The sequence below is a fragment of the Bufo gargarizans genome, unplaced genomic scaffold (genome assembly GCF_014858855.1).
Source record: "Bufo gargarizans isolate SCDJY-AF-19 unplaced genomic scaffold, ASM1485885v1 original_scaffold_1589_pilon, whole genome shotgun sequence".
Taxonomy (NCBI): Eukaryota; Metazoa; Chordata; class Amphibia; order Anura; family Bufonidae; genus Bufo; species Bufo gargarizans.
In genome coordinates this window covers 40,661-57,296 of record NW_025334426.1, presented here as the reverse complement: position 1 = coordinate 57,296, position 16,636 = coordinate 40,661, and the positions used below count along the sequence as shown (strand labels likewise).

The 16,636-nt window shown below is 56.7% G+C and overlaps 1 protein-coding gene across 1 annotated transcript in view; it reads right to left on the bottom strand.

Moving 5' to 3' along the window:
• The window catches only part of LOC122923419, a 55,181-nt gene extending 47,038 nt beyond the window's left edge, over positions 1–8,143 (bottom strand). The window contains exon 1 of the mRNA XM_044274227.1: positions 7,993–8,143. Within this exon, the coding sequence (XP_044130162.1) occupies positions 7,993–8,010 (18 nt within the window). The 5' untranslated portion in view covers positions 8,011–8,143. The remainder of the gene's footprint in view (positions 1–7,992) is intronic.
• Positions 8,144–16,636: the final 8,493 nt, after the last annotated feature.

The following is a 16,636-nucleotide window of genomic DNA, read 5'->3' as shown; positions in this document are numbered from 1 at the left end:
CACACTAACGCCAGCTCCCCTGCCCCTGTACGAGGTACCACAACCACTGAGAATAGGTGAAAGCAGGGCTCTCCTCCATGAGAACATGGACAAGAGGGATGTCCTTGTACTGACCACCATTCACACTAACACCATCTCCCCTGTACGAGGCACCACAACCACTGAGAATGGGTGAAAGCAGGGCTCTCCTCCGTGAGAACATAGACAAGAGGGACATCCTTGTACTGACCACCATTCACACTAACGCCAGCTCCCCTACCGCTGTACGAGGCACCACAACCACTAAGAATGGGTGAAAGCAGGGCTCTCCTCCATGAGAACATGGACAAGAGGGATGTCCTTGTACTGACCACCATTCACACTAACACCAGCTCCCCTGCCCCTGTACGAGGTACCACAACCACTGAGAATGGGCGAAAGCAGGGCTCTCCTCCATGAGAACATAGACAAGAGGAACGTCCTTGTACTGACCACCATTCACACTAACACCAGCTCCCCTGCCTCTGTACGAGGTACCACAACCACTGAGAATGGGTGAAAGCAGGGCTCTCCTCCATGAGAACATGGACAAGAGGGACATCCTTGTACTGACCACCATTCACACTAACACCAGCTCCCCTGCCCCTGTACGAGGTACCACAACCACTGAGAATAGGTGAAAGCAGGGCTCTCCTCCATGAGAACATGGACAAGAGGGATGTCCTTGTACTGACCACCATTCACACTAACACCATCTCCCCTGCCCCTGTACGAGGCACCACAACCACTGAGAATGGGTGAAAGCAGGGCTCTCCTCCATGAGATCATGGACAAGAGGGATGTCCTTGTACTGACCACCATTCACACTAACACCAGCTCCCCTGCCCCTGTACGAGGTACCACAACAATTGAGAATGGGTGAAAGCAGGGCTCTCCTCCATGAGATCATGGACAAGAGGGATGTCCTTGTACTGACCACCATTCACACTAACACCATCTCCCCTGTACGAGGCACCACAACCACTGAGAATGGGTGAAAGCAGGGCTCTCCTCCATGAGATCATGGACAAGAGGGATGTCCTTGTACTGACCACCATTCACACTAACACCAGCTCCCCTGCTACTGTACGAGGCACCACAACAATTGAGAATGGGTGAAAGCAGGGCTCTCCTCCGTGAGAACATAGACAAGAGGGACATCCTTGTACTGACCACCATTCACACTAACGCCAGCTCCCCTACCGCTGTACGAGGCACCACAACCACTGAGAATGGGTGAAAGCAGGGCTCTCCTCCATGAGAACATGGACAAGAGGGATGTCCTTGTACTGACCACCATTCACACTAACACCAGCTCCCCTGCCCCTGTACGAGGTACCACAACCACTGAGAATGGGCGAAAGCAGGGCTCTCCTCCATGAGAACATGGATAAGAGGGACGTCCTTGTACTGACCACCATTCACACTAACACCAGCTCCCCTACCGCTGTACGAGGCACCACAACCACTGAGAATGGGCGAAAGCAGGGCTCTCCTCCATGAGAACATGGATAAGAGGGACGTCCTTGTACTGACCACCATTCACACTAACACCAGCTCCCCTACCGCTGTACGAGGCACCACAACCACTGAGAATGGGTAAAAGCAGGGCTCTCCTCCATTAGAACATGGACAAGAGGGACGTCATTGTACTGACCACCATTCATACTAACACCAGCTCCCCTGCCCCTGTACGAGGCACCACAACCACTGTCCCCAAACCAGTTTGTATCCTGGACTACAACAGTCACATGGGAGGGGTGGATCTCTCAGATCACCTTCTGAAGCCCTACAGTGCCACATGAAAATCAAAAGTGTGGTACAAAAAGCTGCATGTGCACCTCGTACAGGTGGCAATGTACAATGCGTAACCTGCTATTTAAGTCTGCAGGCCACAGAGGAACTTTCCTTCAGTTCTTCAGGGAGTCATGGTGCCTGTGTCGTACCAGGGCAACATTTTCCAGGTCAAGTCCCCCAGACAGCAAGGAAGAGAAGGACCCAAGAAAGATGCAAGGTGTGTTCTAAAAGGAGGATAAGGAAAGACACCATTTACCACTGTGAAACCTGCCCTGTGCATGCAGGAGGGCCTCAGAGGCTCATCCATGGGGTATTAATATAATTCCATCCATGATGCTCCCTGTAATATTTCCACTTTATATCCGATTTAGTCCATATCGCTTAGAAACCTAGAATGTGCCGGCAGATAAGACCCATGTGGCCCATCTAGTCTGCCCAATATACTGAAGACTATGGATAGCCCCGGCCCTATCTTATATGAAGGATGGCCTTATGCCTATCCCATGCATGCTTAACCTCCTCCACTGTATTTGCAGCTGCCACTTCTGCAGGAAGGCTATTCCATGCATCCACTACTCTCTCAGTAAAGTAATACTTCCTGATATTACTGTTAACCCTTTGCCCCTCTAATGTAACACTATGTCCTCTTGTAGCAGTTTTCCTTCCTGTAAATCTTCTCTCCTCTTTTACCTTGTTGCTTCCCTTTATGTATTTAGCCGTCTCTCTCATCTCCCCTCTGTCTCGTCTTTCTTCCAAGCTCTACATGTTAAGGTCCTTTCATCTTTCCTGGTAAGTTTTATCCTGCAATCCATGGACCAGTTTAGCAGCTCTTCTCTGACCTCTCTCCACCTCGCTTGCATATCCACTTTCCAACAACCACTACATATTCACCACATAAAGTGACACAGGTCAGATTTCCCCCAAAATGGCCTGGTCCTTAAAGGGGTTCTCTGGGAATTAAGAAAATGAAAATACTTAAAAATTACTTTATAATAAAAACTTTCCCAAATACCTTTCATTAGTTATAACGGCTCGTTTTGTCTGGGGAGCGATCATCAGGGGAAATAAAATGGCCGCTGTCCTATTAGTGCACACAGAACCTGTCCTAATCACACAGGAGGACAAGTTACTTAAGAGCACTGAGCTGAAGAGCTGCCTCATCCTCCTCTCTACTTGTCAGGGATTATGATCCTGAATACAGCTGATACGATCTTCAGCTGAATCTCTGTAGGAATGGAGTCCATGAGGAGACATGAAGTACAGAGAGGACGGACCGGACAGACTGTGGTAATGTAGACTGCATACAAGAGCTGCTGCTCACCAGCCACATCCCCACCTCCTCTCTGTCCTACATGTCTCCTCATGGACTCCATTCCGACAGGGATTCAGCTGAAGATCGTATCAGCTGTAGCAGGACCATAATCCCTGAGGAGCAGAGAGGAGGAGGAGGCAGCTCTTCAGCTGTGAAGTAACTTGTCCTCCTGTGTGATTAGGACAGGTTCTGTGTGCACTAATAGGACGGCAGCCATTTAATTTCCCCTGATGATCGCTCCCTATATATAAATCGAGCCGTTAAAACTAATGAAAGGTATTAGTGAATATATTTATTATAAAGTAATATTTAGGTAATTTTATTTTCTTAGTTCCCGGAGAACCCATTGTTAAAAAATGACTGTGTCCTCAAGGGGTTTAAGAAAAACAAAACAAAACACAGAAACAGTGTTGGCTTCTTCCTCCACCTCTTCCACCTACACGGCCTCCTCCTCCACTTCGACCTCCGCCTCCTGGTTCAAGATTGTTATTTTTTATTTTGATGTATTTTATGGTTATTTTAAGTCATTTCTTATCCACATTTGTTTGCAGGGTAATTGTCCTGCTCTTACACCCACTGCGGGGCCTATTGCAGCCCTCTAGCCCTTTCTATGACTATTTTACAGCCCCAAATTTCAGGTCCCGATTGACTTCAATGGGCTTCGTTGTACGGGTCAAGTTAGGAACCCGAACCAATCCCCTCGAACCCGGACATTCAGCGGTGCGCTCATCACTATGTAAGAGGGTTGAGTGCAAAGGAGTGTCAGGTCTAGGTTGGGTGTAGTAGAATCAGGTGTAGGAGGGTCGGATGTATGAGAATAGTGTGCAGGACAGTCAACTGTAGGATGGGTGTGTGAGGGTCAGTGAAATATGGTCGCTTGGAGGTTGGCTGTAAGGGTATCAGGTGTAGGAGGGCGAGGTGTGGGTCGGCTGTAGGGGGGGCGAGGTGTGGGTCGGCTGTAGGGGGGGCGAGGTGTGGGTCGGCTGTAGGGGGGGCGAGGTGTGGGTCGGCTGTAGGAGGACGAGGTGTGGGTCGGCTGTAGGGGGACGAGGTGTGGGTCGGCTGTAGGGGGACGAGGTGTGGGTCGGCTGTAGGGGGACGAGGTGTGGGTCGGCTGTAGGGGGACGAGGTGTGGGTCGGCTGTAGGGGGACGAGGTGTGGGTCGGCTGTAGGGGGACGAGGTGTGGGTCGGCTGTAGGGGGACGAGGTGTGGGTCGGCTGTAGGGGGACGAGGTGTGGGGTCGGCTGTAGGGGGACGAGGTGTGGGTCGGCTGTAGGGGGACGAGGTGTGGGTCGGCTGTAGGGGGACGAGGTGTGGGTCGGCTGTAGGAGGACGAGGTGTGGGTCGGCTGTAGGAGGACGAGGTGTGGGTCGGCTGTAGGAGGACGAGGTGTGGGTCGGCTGTAGGAGGACGAGGTGTGGGTCGGCTGTAGGAGGACGAGGTGTGGGTCGGCTGTAGGAGGACGAGGTGTGGGTCGGCTGTAGGAGGACGAGGTGTGGGTCGGCTGTAGGAGGACGAGGTGTGGGTCGGCTGTAGGAGGACGAGGTGTGGGTCGGCTGTAGGAGGACGAGGTGTGGGTCGGCTGTAGGAGGACGAGGTGTGGGTCGGCTGTAGGAGGACGAGGTGTGGGTCGGCTGTAGGAGGACGAGGTGTGGGTCGGCTGTAGGAGGACGAGGTGTGGGTCGGCTGTAGGAGGACGAGGTGTGGGTCGGCTGTAGGAGGACGAGGTGTGGGTCGGCTGTAGGAGGACGAGGTGTGGGTCGGCTGTAGGAGGACGAGGTGTGGGTCGGCTGTAGGAGGACGAGGTGTGGGTCGGCTGTAGGAGGACGAGGTGTGGGTCGGCTGTAGGAGGACGAGGTGTGGGTCGGCTGTAGGAGGACGAGGTGTGGGTCGGCTGTAGGAGGACGAGGTGTGGGTCGGCTGTAGGAGGACGAGGTGTGGGTCGGCTGTAGGAGGACGAGGGTGGGTCGGCTGTAGGAGGACGAGGTGTGGGTCGGCTGTAGGAGGACGAGGTGTGGGTCGGCTGTAGGAGGACGAGGTGTGGGTCGGCTGTAGGAGGACGAGGTGTGGGTCGGCTGTAGGAGGACGAGGTGTGGGTCGGCTGTAGGAGGACGAGGTGTGGGTCGGCTGTAGGAGGACGAGGTGTGGGTCGGCTGTAGGAGGACGAGGTGTGGGTCGGCTGTAGGAGGACGAGGTGTGGGTCGGCTGTAGGAGGACGAGGTGTGGGTCGGCTGTAGGAGGACGAGGTGTGGGTCGGCTGTAGGGGGGCGAGGTGTGGGTCGGCTGTAGGGGGGGCGAGGTGTGGGTCGGCTGTAGGGGGGGCGAGGTGTGGGTCTGCTAGTAGGGGGGACGAGGTGTGGGTCTGCTGTAGGGGACGAGGTGTGGGTCGGGCTGTAGGAGGACGAGGTGTGGGTCGGCTGTAGGGGACGAGGTGTGGGTCGGCTGTAGGAGGACGAGGTGTGGGTCGGCTGTAGGAGGACGAGGTGTGGTCGGCTGTAGGGGGCGAGGTGTGGGTCGGCTGTAGGGGACGAGGTGTGGGTCGGCTGTAGGGGACGAGGTGTGAGTCGGCTGTAGGAGGACGAGGTGTGAGTCGGCTGTAGGAGGACGAGGTGTGGGTCGGCTGTAGGGGGGGGCGAGGTGTGGGTCGGCTGTAGGAGGACGAGGTGTGGGTCGGCTGTAGGGGGGGCGAGGTGTGGGTCGGCTGTAGGGGACGAGGTGTGGGTCGGCTGTAGGGGACGAGGTGTGGGTCGGCTGTAGGAGGACGAGGTGTGGGTCGGCTGTAGGAGGACGAGGTGTGGGTCGGCTGTAGGGGGGGCGAGGTGTGGGTCGGCTGTAGGGGGGGCGAGGTGTGGGTCGGCTGTAGGGGGGCGAGGTGTGGTCGGCTGTAGGGGGGGGCGAGGTGTGGGTCGGCTGTAGGGGGGGCGATGTGTGGGTCGGCTGTAGGGGGGGCGAGGTGTGGGTCGGCTGTAGGGGGGGCGAGGTGTGGGTCTGCAGTAGGGGGGGCGAGGTGTGGGTCTGCAGTAGGGGGACGAGGTGTGGGTCGCTGTAGGAGGACGAGGTGTGGGTCGGCTGTAGGAGGACGAGGTGTGGGTCGGCTGTAGAGGACGAGGTGTGGGTCGGCTGTAGGAGGACGAGGTGTGGGTCGGCTGTAGGGGGGCGAGGTGTGGGTCGGCTGTAGGAGGACGAGGAGTGGGTCGGCTGTAGGAGGACGAGGTGTGGGTCGGCTGTAGGAGGACGAGGTGTGGGTCGGCTGTAGGGGACGAGGTGTGGGTCGGCTGTAGGAGGACGAGGTGTGGGTCGGCTGTAGGAGGACGAGGTGTGGGTCGGCTGTAGGAGGACGAGGTGTGGGTCGGCTGTAGGAGGACGAGGTGGTGGGTCTGCAGTAGGGGGACGAGGTGTGGGTCGGCTGTAGGAGGACGAGGTGTGGGTCGGCTGTAGGAGGACGAGGTGTGGGTCGGCTGTAGGAGGACGAGGAGTGGGTCGGCTGTAGGAGGACGAGGTGTGGGTCGGCTGTAGGAGGACGAGGTGTGGGTCGCTGTAGGGGGGCGAGGTGTGGGTCGGCTGTAGGAGGACGAGGTGTGGGTCGGCTGTAGGGGGGCGAGGGTGTGGTGGGCTGTAGGAGGACGAGGTGTGGGTCGGCTGTAGGAGGACGAGGTGTGGGTCGGCTGTAGGAGGACGAGGTGTGGGTCGGCTGTTAGGAGGACGAGGTGTGGGTGGCTGTAGGAGGACGAGGTGGGGTCGGCTGTAGGAGGACGAGGTGTGGGTCGGCTGTAGGAGGACGAGGTGTGGGTCGGCTGTAGGGGGGCGAGGTGTGGGTCGGCTGTAGGAGGACGAGGTGTGGGTCGGCTGTAGGGGGGCGAGGTGTGGGTGGGCTGTAGGAGGACGAGGGTGTGGGTCGGCTGTAGGGGACGAGGTGTGGGTCGGCTGTAGGAGGACGAGGTGTGGGTCGGCTGTAGGAGGACGAGGTGTGGGTCGGCTGTAGGGGGGCGAGGTGTGGGTCGGCTGTAGGAGGACGAGGTGTGGGTCTGCAGTAGGGGGACGAGGTGTGGGTCGGCTGTAGAAGGACGAGGTGTGGGTCGGCTGTAGGAGGACGAGGTGTGGGTCGGCTGTAGGGGGGCGAGGTGTGGGTCGGCTGTAGGAGGACGAGGAGTGGGTCGGCTGTAGGAGGACGAGGAGTGGGTCGGCTGTAGGAGGACGAGGTGTGGGTCTGCAGTAGGGGGACGAGGTGTGGGTCGGGTGTAGGGGGGCGAGGTGTGGGCCGGCTGTAGGGGGGCGAGGTGTGGGTCGGCTGTAGGGGGCGAGGTGTGGGCCGGCTGTAGGGGGGCGAGGTGTGGGTCGGCTGTAGGGGGCGAGGTGTGGGCCGGCTGTAGGGGGGCGAGGTGTGGGTCGGCTGTAGGAGGACGAGGTGTGGGTTGGCTGTAGGAGGACGAGGTGTGGGTCGGCTGTAGGAGGACGAGGTGTGGGTCGGCTGTAGGAGGACGAGGTGTGGGTCGGCTGTAGGAGGACGAGGTGTGGGTCTGCAGTAGGGGGACGAGGTGTGGGTCGGGTGTAGGGGGCGTGAGGTGTAGGGATTCGGGGGCGTCGTCTGCCCTCACAGGGGCGGAGCAATCTACGGAGGGGCGGTATGTTTCTTCCGTATATAGGGGGCGGCCCCCAGCTTTTTCTTCTCACCCCCTTCATGTCCCTGTGATCAGAAACTTCCCTTTAATGACACATCTAATAACCCTCAGTGACATCACTCCCAGGGGGCGGGGCTGTGACTACTTCGCCCCCCTGTGTGATGCCTGCGGGGAGCCGCTCACAGAGCTATCGCTTCAGTATACAGCGCCCTCAGCCTTGTAGACAAGTCCCCTCCCCCTCTTACCTGCCCTGCGGCCTCCATCCTGCCCCCTGCAGGCTCCAGTCAGCCTCACAACTCTAAGCAGCCTCCACACATCTGCCCGCCGCGCTGCATGATGGCTCCCGTAGTCCCGAAGCCTCCGCGTGCTCTTCACTTCCTGTCTCCGCTCTGACCGCCCGGACTACAATTCCCAAGGAAACCCGCGGCGCCTGCCTCAACCCTGCTCAGCAGACGGATCACATGACCTCTGACGGCGTCACATGACCCAGAGCTACTGACCGCCCAGAGTCTACTCACGTGACCATAGCTGATCACGTGATGTTCTTGGCGGCGCTGCTGGATGGGTCTGCTCCCAGTGTGGTCAGTGAGGGGTTACAGCTCTGTACTGCTGACAGACCCCAGGCGGTGAGCCTGTATGGTGCCCTGTGCTGCTGACAGACCCCAGGCGGTGAGCCTGTATGGTGCTCTGTGCTGCTGACAGACCCCAGGCGGTGAGCCTGTATGGTGCCCTGTGCTGCTGACAGACCCCAGGCGGTGAGCCTGTATGGTGCTCTGTGCTGCTGACAGACCCCAGGCGGTGAGCCTTTATGACTCTCTGTGCTGCTGACAGACCCCAGGCGGTGAGCCTGTATGGTGCCCTGTGCTGCTGACAGACCCCAGGCGGTGAGCCTGTATGGTGCTCTGTGCTGCTGACAGACCCCAGGCGGTGAGCCTGTATGGTGCCCTGTGCTGCTGACAGATCCCAGGCGGTGAGCCTGTATGGTGCTCTGTGCTGCTGACAGACCCCAGGCGGTGAGCCTGTATGGTGCTCTGTGCTGCTGACAGACCGCAGGCGGTGAGCCTGTGTGGTGCTCTGTGCTGCTGACAGATCCCTGGCGGTGAGCCTGTATGGTGCTCTGTGCTGCTGACAGACCCCAGGCGGTGAGCCTGTATGGTGCTCTGTGCTGCTGACAGATCCCAGGCGGTGAGCCTGTATGGTGCCCTGTGCTGCTGACAGACCGCAGGCGGTGAGCCTGTGTGGTGCTCTGTGCTGCTGACAGATCCCAGGCGGTGAGCCTGTATGGTGCTCTGTGCTGCTGACAGACCCCAGGCGGTGAGCCTGTATGGTGCTCTGTGCTGCTGACAGACCCCAGGCGGTGAGCCTGTATGGTGCTCTGTGCTGCTGACAGATCCCAGGCGGTGAGCCTGTATGGTGCTCTGTGCTGCTGACAGACCCCAGGCGGTTAGCCTGTATGGTGCCCTGTGCTGCTGACAGACCGCAGGCGGTGAGCCTGTGTGGTGCTCTGTGCTGCTGACAGACCCCAGGCGGTGAGCCTGTATGGTGCCCTGTGCTGCTGACAGACCCCAGACCCCAGGCGGTGAGCCTGTATGGTGCTCTGTGCTGCTGACAGACCCCAGGCGGTGAGCCTGTATGGTGCTCTGTGCTGCTGACAGACCCCAGGCGGTGAGCCTGTATGGTGCTCTGTGCTGCTGACAGATCCCAGGCGGTGAGCCTGTATGGTGCTCTGTGCTGCTGACAGACCCCAGGCGGTGAGCCTGTATGGTGCTCTGTGCTGCTGACAGACCCCAGGCGGTGAGCCTGTATGGTGCTCTGTGCTGCTGACAGACCCCAGGCGGTGAGCCTGTATGGTGCTCTGTGCTGCTGACAGACCCCAGGCGGTGAGCCTGTATGGTGCTCTGTGCTGCTGACAGACCCCAGGCGGTGAGCCTGTATGGTGCTCTGTGCTGCTGACAGACCCCAGGCGGTGAGCCTGTATGGTGCTCTGTGCTGCTGACAGACCCCAGACGGTGAGCCTGTATGGTGCTCTGTGCTGCTGACAGACCCCAGGCGGTGAGCCTTTATGACTCTCTGTGCTGCTGATAGACCCCAGGCGGTGAGCCTGTATGGTGCTCTGTGCTGCTGATAGACCCCAGGCGGTGAGCCTGTATGGTGCTCTGTGCTGCTGACAGATCCCAGGCGGTGAGCCTGTATGGTGCTCTGTGCTGCTGATAGATTCCAGGCGGTGAGCCTGTATGGTGCTCTGTGCTGCTGACAGACCCCAGGCGGTGAGCCTGTGTGGTGCTCTGTGCTGCTGACAGACCCCAGGCGGTGAGCCTGTATGGTGCCCTGTGCTGCTGACAGACCCCAGACCCCAGGCGGTGAGCCTGTATGGTGCTCTGTGCTGCTGACAGACCCCAGGCGGTGAGCCTGTATGGTGCTCTGTGCTGCTGACAGACCCCAGGCGGTGAGCCTATATGGTGCTCTGTGCTGCTGACAGACCCCAGACGGTGAGCCTGTATGGTGCTCTGTGCTGCTGACAGACCCCAGGCGGTGAGCCTTTATGACTCTCTGTGCTGCTGATAGACCCCAGGCGGTGAGCCTTTATGGTGCTCTGTGCTGCTGACAGACACCAGGCGGTGAGCCTGTATGGTGCTCTGTGCTGCTGACAGACCCCAGGCGGTGAGCCTGTATGGTGCTCTGTGCTGCTGACAGAACCCACGCGGTGAGCCTGTGTGGTACCCTATGCTGCTGACAGACCCAAGGGGTTGAGGCTGTATGGTGCTCTGTGCTGCTGACAGACCCCAGGCGGTAAGCCTGTATGGTGCTCTGTGCTGCTGACAGACCCGAGGTGGTGAGCCTGTATGGTGCTCTGTGCTGCTTACAGACCCCAGGCGGTGAGCCTATATGGTGCTCTGTGCTGCTGACAGACCCCAGGCGGTGAGCCTGTATGGTGCTCTGTGCTGCTGACAGACCCCAGACGGTGAGCCTGTATGGTGCTCTGTGCTGCTGACAGACCCCAGGCGGTGAGCCTTTATGACTCTCTGTGCTGCTGATAGACCCCAGGCGGTGAGCCTGTATGGTGCTCTGTGCTGCTGATAGACCCCAGGCGGTGAGCCTGTATGGTGCTCTGTGCTGCTGACAGATCCCAGGCGGTGAGCCTGTATGGTGCTCTGTGCTGCTGACAGACCCCAGGCGGTGAGCCTATATGGTGCTCTGTGCTGCTGACAGATCCCAGGCGGTGAGCCTGTATGGTGCTCTGTGCTGCTGACAGACCCCAGGCGGCGAGCCTGTATGGTGCTCTGTGCTGCTGACAGATCCCAGGCGGTGAGCCTGTATGGTGCTCTGTGCTGCTGACAGATCCCAGGCGGTGAGCCTGTATGGTGCTCTGTGCTGCTGACAGACCCCAGACGAGCCTGTATGGTGCTCTGTGCTGCTGACAGATCCCAGGCGGTGAGCCTGTATGGTGCTCTGTGCTGCTGACAGATCCCAGGCGGTGAGCCTGTATGGTGCTCTGTGCTGCTGACAGACCCCAGGCGGCGAGCCTGTATGGTGCTCTGTGCTGCTGACAGATCCCAGGCGGTGAGCCTGTATGGTGCTCTGTGCTGCTTACAGATCCCAGGCGGTGAGCCTGTATGGTGCTCTGTGCTGCTGACAGATCCCAGGCGGTGAGCCTGTATGGTGCTCTGTGCTGCTGACAGATCCCAGGCGGTGAGCCTGTATGGTGCTCTGTGCTGCTGACAGATCCCAGGCGGTGAGCCTGTATGGTGCTCTGTGCTGCTGACAGATCCCAGGCGGTGAGCCTGTATGGTGCTCTGTGCTGCTGACAGACCCCAGGTGGTGAGCCTGTAGAGGAGGAGGAGGTGCACTGGTGCTCCTGAATGTTGGGGTGAGCGGACAGCAGCTCTATCAGGTTTGCAGGCGTTAGCTGCCTGCTTTTCTTTATAATAGTTTAGCCGGTGCAGTGGAAATGTTTGTCTTTTGTCTCCCCTAATGGTCCCTTGTGTTATTGCAGACTCCTCTGCCTCTGGAGTTCTGGGTTTGGTTTTGTGACTACGGTTTTGGTCTTTGGTATCGTTTGATCTTCTGGTTCTGACTTTTTGGTGTGTTTTGGGTTTCTCGTTTGCCTGTGGTGTACTTGTACTGAGTGGCATTTAATCTTTTCTCTGTACTACCATCTTTGTTTATCTGTCGCCGTAACGTGTATTGCAGTGTAGGGACTGTCGCCCAGTTGTGGGTCAATGTGCAGTGTAGGGACTGTCGTCCAGTTGTGGGTCAATGTGCAGTGTAGGGACTGTCGTCCAGTTGTGGGTCTGGGCAGTTTAGGGCCACTCTATCCCTGTGTGAGTGTGACAGTCGTCATCCTGACATATTCACCAGCCTATCCTGTCTGCTTGTTCCGCATTGTGAATCCGGTCCGGGATTTAGTGGTACAGATGCCGTGTCTGACCCTGACGGTCCAGGACTTAGAGGGCCCATAATCAGGAGACTAGTCAGTGGGCAGCACCTCTATTCCTTTCCCTGTTCCAGGGAGACGCCCAGGAGCGGGCCTTCTCTCTGCCCTCCGATTCACCTGTTTTGGACGCTGTCTTTTCTGCTCTGGGTCTGTTCTATGATGAACAATTTAAAACAAGGTAGTCGCCCTGTTGAGGAGTTTTGTGCAGAATTTGGCCAGTGGTGTGTGGCCTCTGGTTGGAACGACCCCGCATTAAAGGGGTGCTCTCCCTTAAGCAAGGGGCATTTATCATGTAGATGCAGTGAATACCAAGATCTTACTAATGTATTGTTTTTATGCATTTTGCTTCCTTTGCTGGTTGGATTCATTTTTACATCACATTATACACTTCTTGTTTCCATGGTGATGACCACCCTGTAACCCATGGGTGGTGGTCGTGCTTGCACACTTCTACCTTCCCAGCTCCTGATTAGATAAAAGAACGTGCGAGCTCGGAGGAGAATCGGTCTTATAGGTAACTGAACAACGGAGGCGCCCGCCGGGGGTGGAGAGCGAAACCCGAAGGCTATCCTTCCTGACTGTACTAACAGCATCTTACCTCATTCTTTACCAACATCATGTGTGTCACATACGGAAACCGCCCTGTCATGTGACCCGGGGGCGACTGCCAGCACGGGCCACACGGTAACGCTAACCGCACTCACACACGTAGAATGGAGATTACTGGGCTCATTCAGGGCACAAAGAGGTGCAGGACTGTCACCAGAAATACGAGACATACAAAACGCGCACAAAACAGTCCGAAAAATAAAAGGATAAAAACAGGAAGGTTCTCACCAAGGTGGATAAAGTTCGCCCTGGTTCTGGGGACAGGAGGACGTGGAACACAACCCAGTGCTGATGGGATCCTCAAATTGTGTCACGTCAATATTCCCAATCGTTCATCTTTATCCCCATTCGTATAGGGTGGAGCTGAGAGGAGTCTCCCCATCATCGTTGGTCCAGCCTCCTGGGATAGCCCCTAATACCTGTGCAGACCCCACCTCTCCCACTCAGCTGGCGGACGTGACAAATTCACAAAACATGGCTTCCCATCCACACTGATGGATATTCGGGTCCTGACATGTTGTAATAACGTGTATATTATCAGGCCGATCATTTAGATACCACACGTGACCGGTGTGGTCGTCCCAGAAGGTGGTAATTCCGGCTGTCAGGGGGGATGTTTGGACCCCCTACGATGCCACGTTATACAGAATGCAGCGATTACCATTATTACTATGTGACCAGTGCAGAGATGCGTTATCGCTTAGGAGACACTTTCTTCATCTTCTACTACTGGATTTGAAAAGCTGCTGGACCCCCGCTGGGCGAGGTTCCATTCTGTCTGTCTCTTCTCTCACCTCCTCTGTCACCATGTCACCTCTTCTCTTACCTCTTCCGTCACCATGTCACCTTCTCTATCACCATCTCACCTCTTCTGTCACCTCGTCTCTCATCATTTCACCTCTACTGTCACCATGTCACTTCTCTCACCTCTTCTGTCACCATGTCACTTTTTCTCTCGTCTCCTGTGTCACCATGTCCCCTCTTCTGTCACCTCTTCTTTCACCATGTCACCTCTTCTCTCACCTCTGTCACCATGTCACCTCTTCTCTCACCTCCTCTGTCACCATGTCGCCTCTTCTCTCACCTCTGTCACCTCTTCTCTCACCTCTGTCACCTCTTCTCTCACCTCCTCTGTCACCATGTCGCCTCTTCTCTCACCTCCTCTGTCACCATGTCGCCTCTTCTCTCACCTCTGTCACCATGTCGCCTCTTCTCTCACCTCTGTCACCATGCCACTTCTTCTCTCTCCTCCTATGTCACCATGTCGCCTCTTCTCTCACCTCTGTCACCATGTCACTTCTTCTCTCACCTCCTCTGTCACCATGTCACTTCTTCTCTCACCTCCTCTGTCACCATGTCGCCTCTTCTCTCACCTCTGTCACCATGTCACTTCTTCTCTCACCTACTCTGTCACCATGTCGCCTCTTCTCTCACCTCCTCTGTCACCATGTCACTTCTTCTCTCACCTCCTCTGTCACCATGTCGCCTCTTCTCTCACCTCTGTCACCATGTCACTTCTTCTCTCACCTCCTATGTCACCTCTTCTCTCACCTCTGTCACCATGTCACTTCTCTCACCTCTTCTGTCACCATGTCACTTCTCTCACCTCTTCTGTCACCATGTCACTTCTCTCACCTCTTCTGTCACCATGTCACTTCTCTCACCTCTTCTGTCACCATGTCTCCTCTTCTCTCACCTCCTCTGTCACCATGTCACCTCTTCTCTCACCTCTGTCACCATGTCACCTCTTCTCTCACCTCCTCTGTCACCATGTCACCTCTTCTCTCACCTCTGTCACCATGTCACCTCTTCTCTCACCTCTGTCACCATGTCGCCTCTTCTCTCACCTCCTCTGTCACCATGTCGCCTCTTCTCTCACCTCCTCTGTCACCATGTCGCCTCTTCTCTCACCTCTGTCACCATGTCGCCTCTTCTCTCACCTCCTCTGTCACCATGTCGCCTCTTCTCTCACCTCTGTCACCATGTCTCCTCTTCTCTCACCTCCTCTGTCACCATGTCTCCTCTTCTCTCACCTCTTCTGTCACCATGTCGCCTCTTCTCTCACCTCCTCTGTCACCATGTCGCCTCTTCTCTCACCTCTGTCACCATGTCACCTCTTCTCTCACCTCTGTCACCATGTCGCCTCTTCTCTCACCTCCTCTGTCACCATGTCACCTCTTCTCTCACCTCCTCTGTCACCATGTCGCCTCTTCTCTCACCTCTGTCACCATGTCGCCTCTTCTCTCACCTCTGTCACCATGTCACCTCTTCTCTCACCTCCTCTGTCACCATGTCGCCTCTTCTCTCACCTCCTCTGTCACCATGTCGCCTCTTCTCTCACCTCCTCTGTCACCATGTCGCCTCTTCTCTCACCTCTGTCACCATGTCGCCTCTTCTCTCACCTCCTCTGTCACCATGTCGCCTCTTCTCTCACCTCCTCTGTCACCATGTCGCCTCTTCTCTCACCTCCTCTGTCACCATGTCGCCTCTTCTCTCACCTCTGTCACCATGTCGCCTCTTCTCTCACCTCTGTCACCATGTCACTTCTTCTCTCACCTCCTCTGTCACCATGTCGCCTCTTCTCTCACCTCCTCTGTCACCATGTCACCTCTTCTCTCACCTCTGTCACCTCTTCTCTCACCTCCTCTGTCACCATGTCGCCTCTTCTCTCACCTCCTCTGTCACCATGTCGCCTCTTCTCTCACCTCTGTCACCATGTCGCCTCTTCTCTCACCTCCTCTGTCACCATGTCGCCTCTTCTCTCACCTCCTCTGTCACCATGTTGCCTCTTCTCTCACCTCCTCTGTCACCATGTCGCCTCTTCTCTCACCTCTGTCACCATGTCACCTCTTCTCTCACCTCCTCTGTCACCATGTCGCCTCTTCTGTCACCTCCTCTGTCAACATGTCACCTCTTCTCTCACCTCCTCTGTCACCATGTAACCTCTTCTCTCACCTCTGTCACCATGTCACCTCTTCTCTCACCTCCTCTGTCACCATGTCACCTCTTCTGTCACCTCCTCTGTCACCATGTCGCCTCTTCTCTCACCTCTTCTGTCACCATGTCACCTCTTCTCTCACCTCCTCTGTCACCATGTCACCTCTTCTCTCACCTCCTCTGTCACCATGTCTCCTCTTCTCTCACCTCCTCTGTCACCATGTCACCTCTTCTCTCACCTCCTCTGTCACCATGTCTCCTCTTCTCTCACCTCCTCTGTCACCATGTCTCCTCTTCTCTCACCTCCTCTGTCACCATGTCGCCTCTTCTCTCACCTCTGTCACCATGTCGCCTCTTCTCTCACCTCTGTCACCATGTCGCCTCTTCTCTCACCTCTGTCACCATGTCGCCTCTTCTCTCACCTCTGTCACCATGTCGCCTCTTCTCTCACCTCTGTCACCATGTCGCCTCTTCTCTCACCTCCTCTGTCACCATGTCGCCTCTTCTCTCACCTCTGTCACCATGTCACTTCTTCTCTCACCTCCTATGTCACCATGTCGCCTCTTCTCTCACCTCTTCTGTCACCATGTCGCCTCTTCTCTCACCTCCTCTGTCACCATGTCGCCTCTTCTCTCACCTCTTCTGTCACCATGTCACCTCTTCTCTCACCTCTGTCACCATGTCACCTCTTCTCTCACCTCCTCTGTCACCATGTCACCTCTTCTGTCACCATGTCACCTCTTATCTCACCTCTTCTGTCACCATGTCACCTCTTCTCTCACCTCTGTCACCATGTCGCCTCTTCTCTCCTCTGTCACCATGTTGCCTCTTCTCTCACCTCTGTCACCATGCCACTTCTTCTCTCACCTCCTATGTCACCATGTTGCCTCTTCTCTCACCTCCTTTGT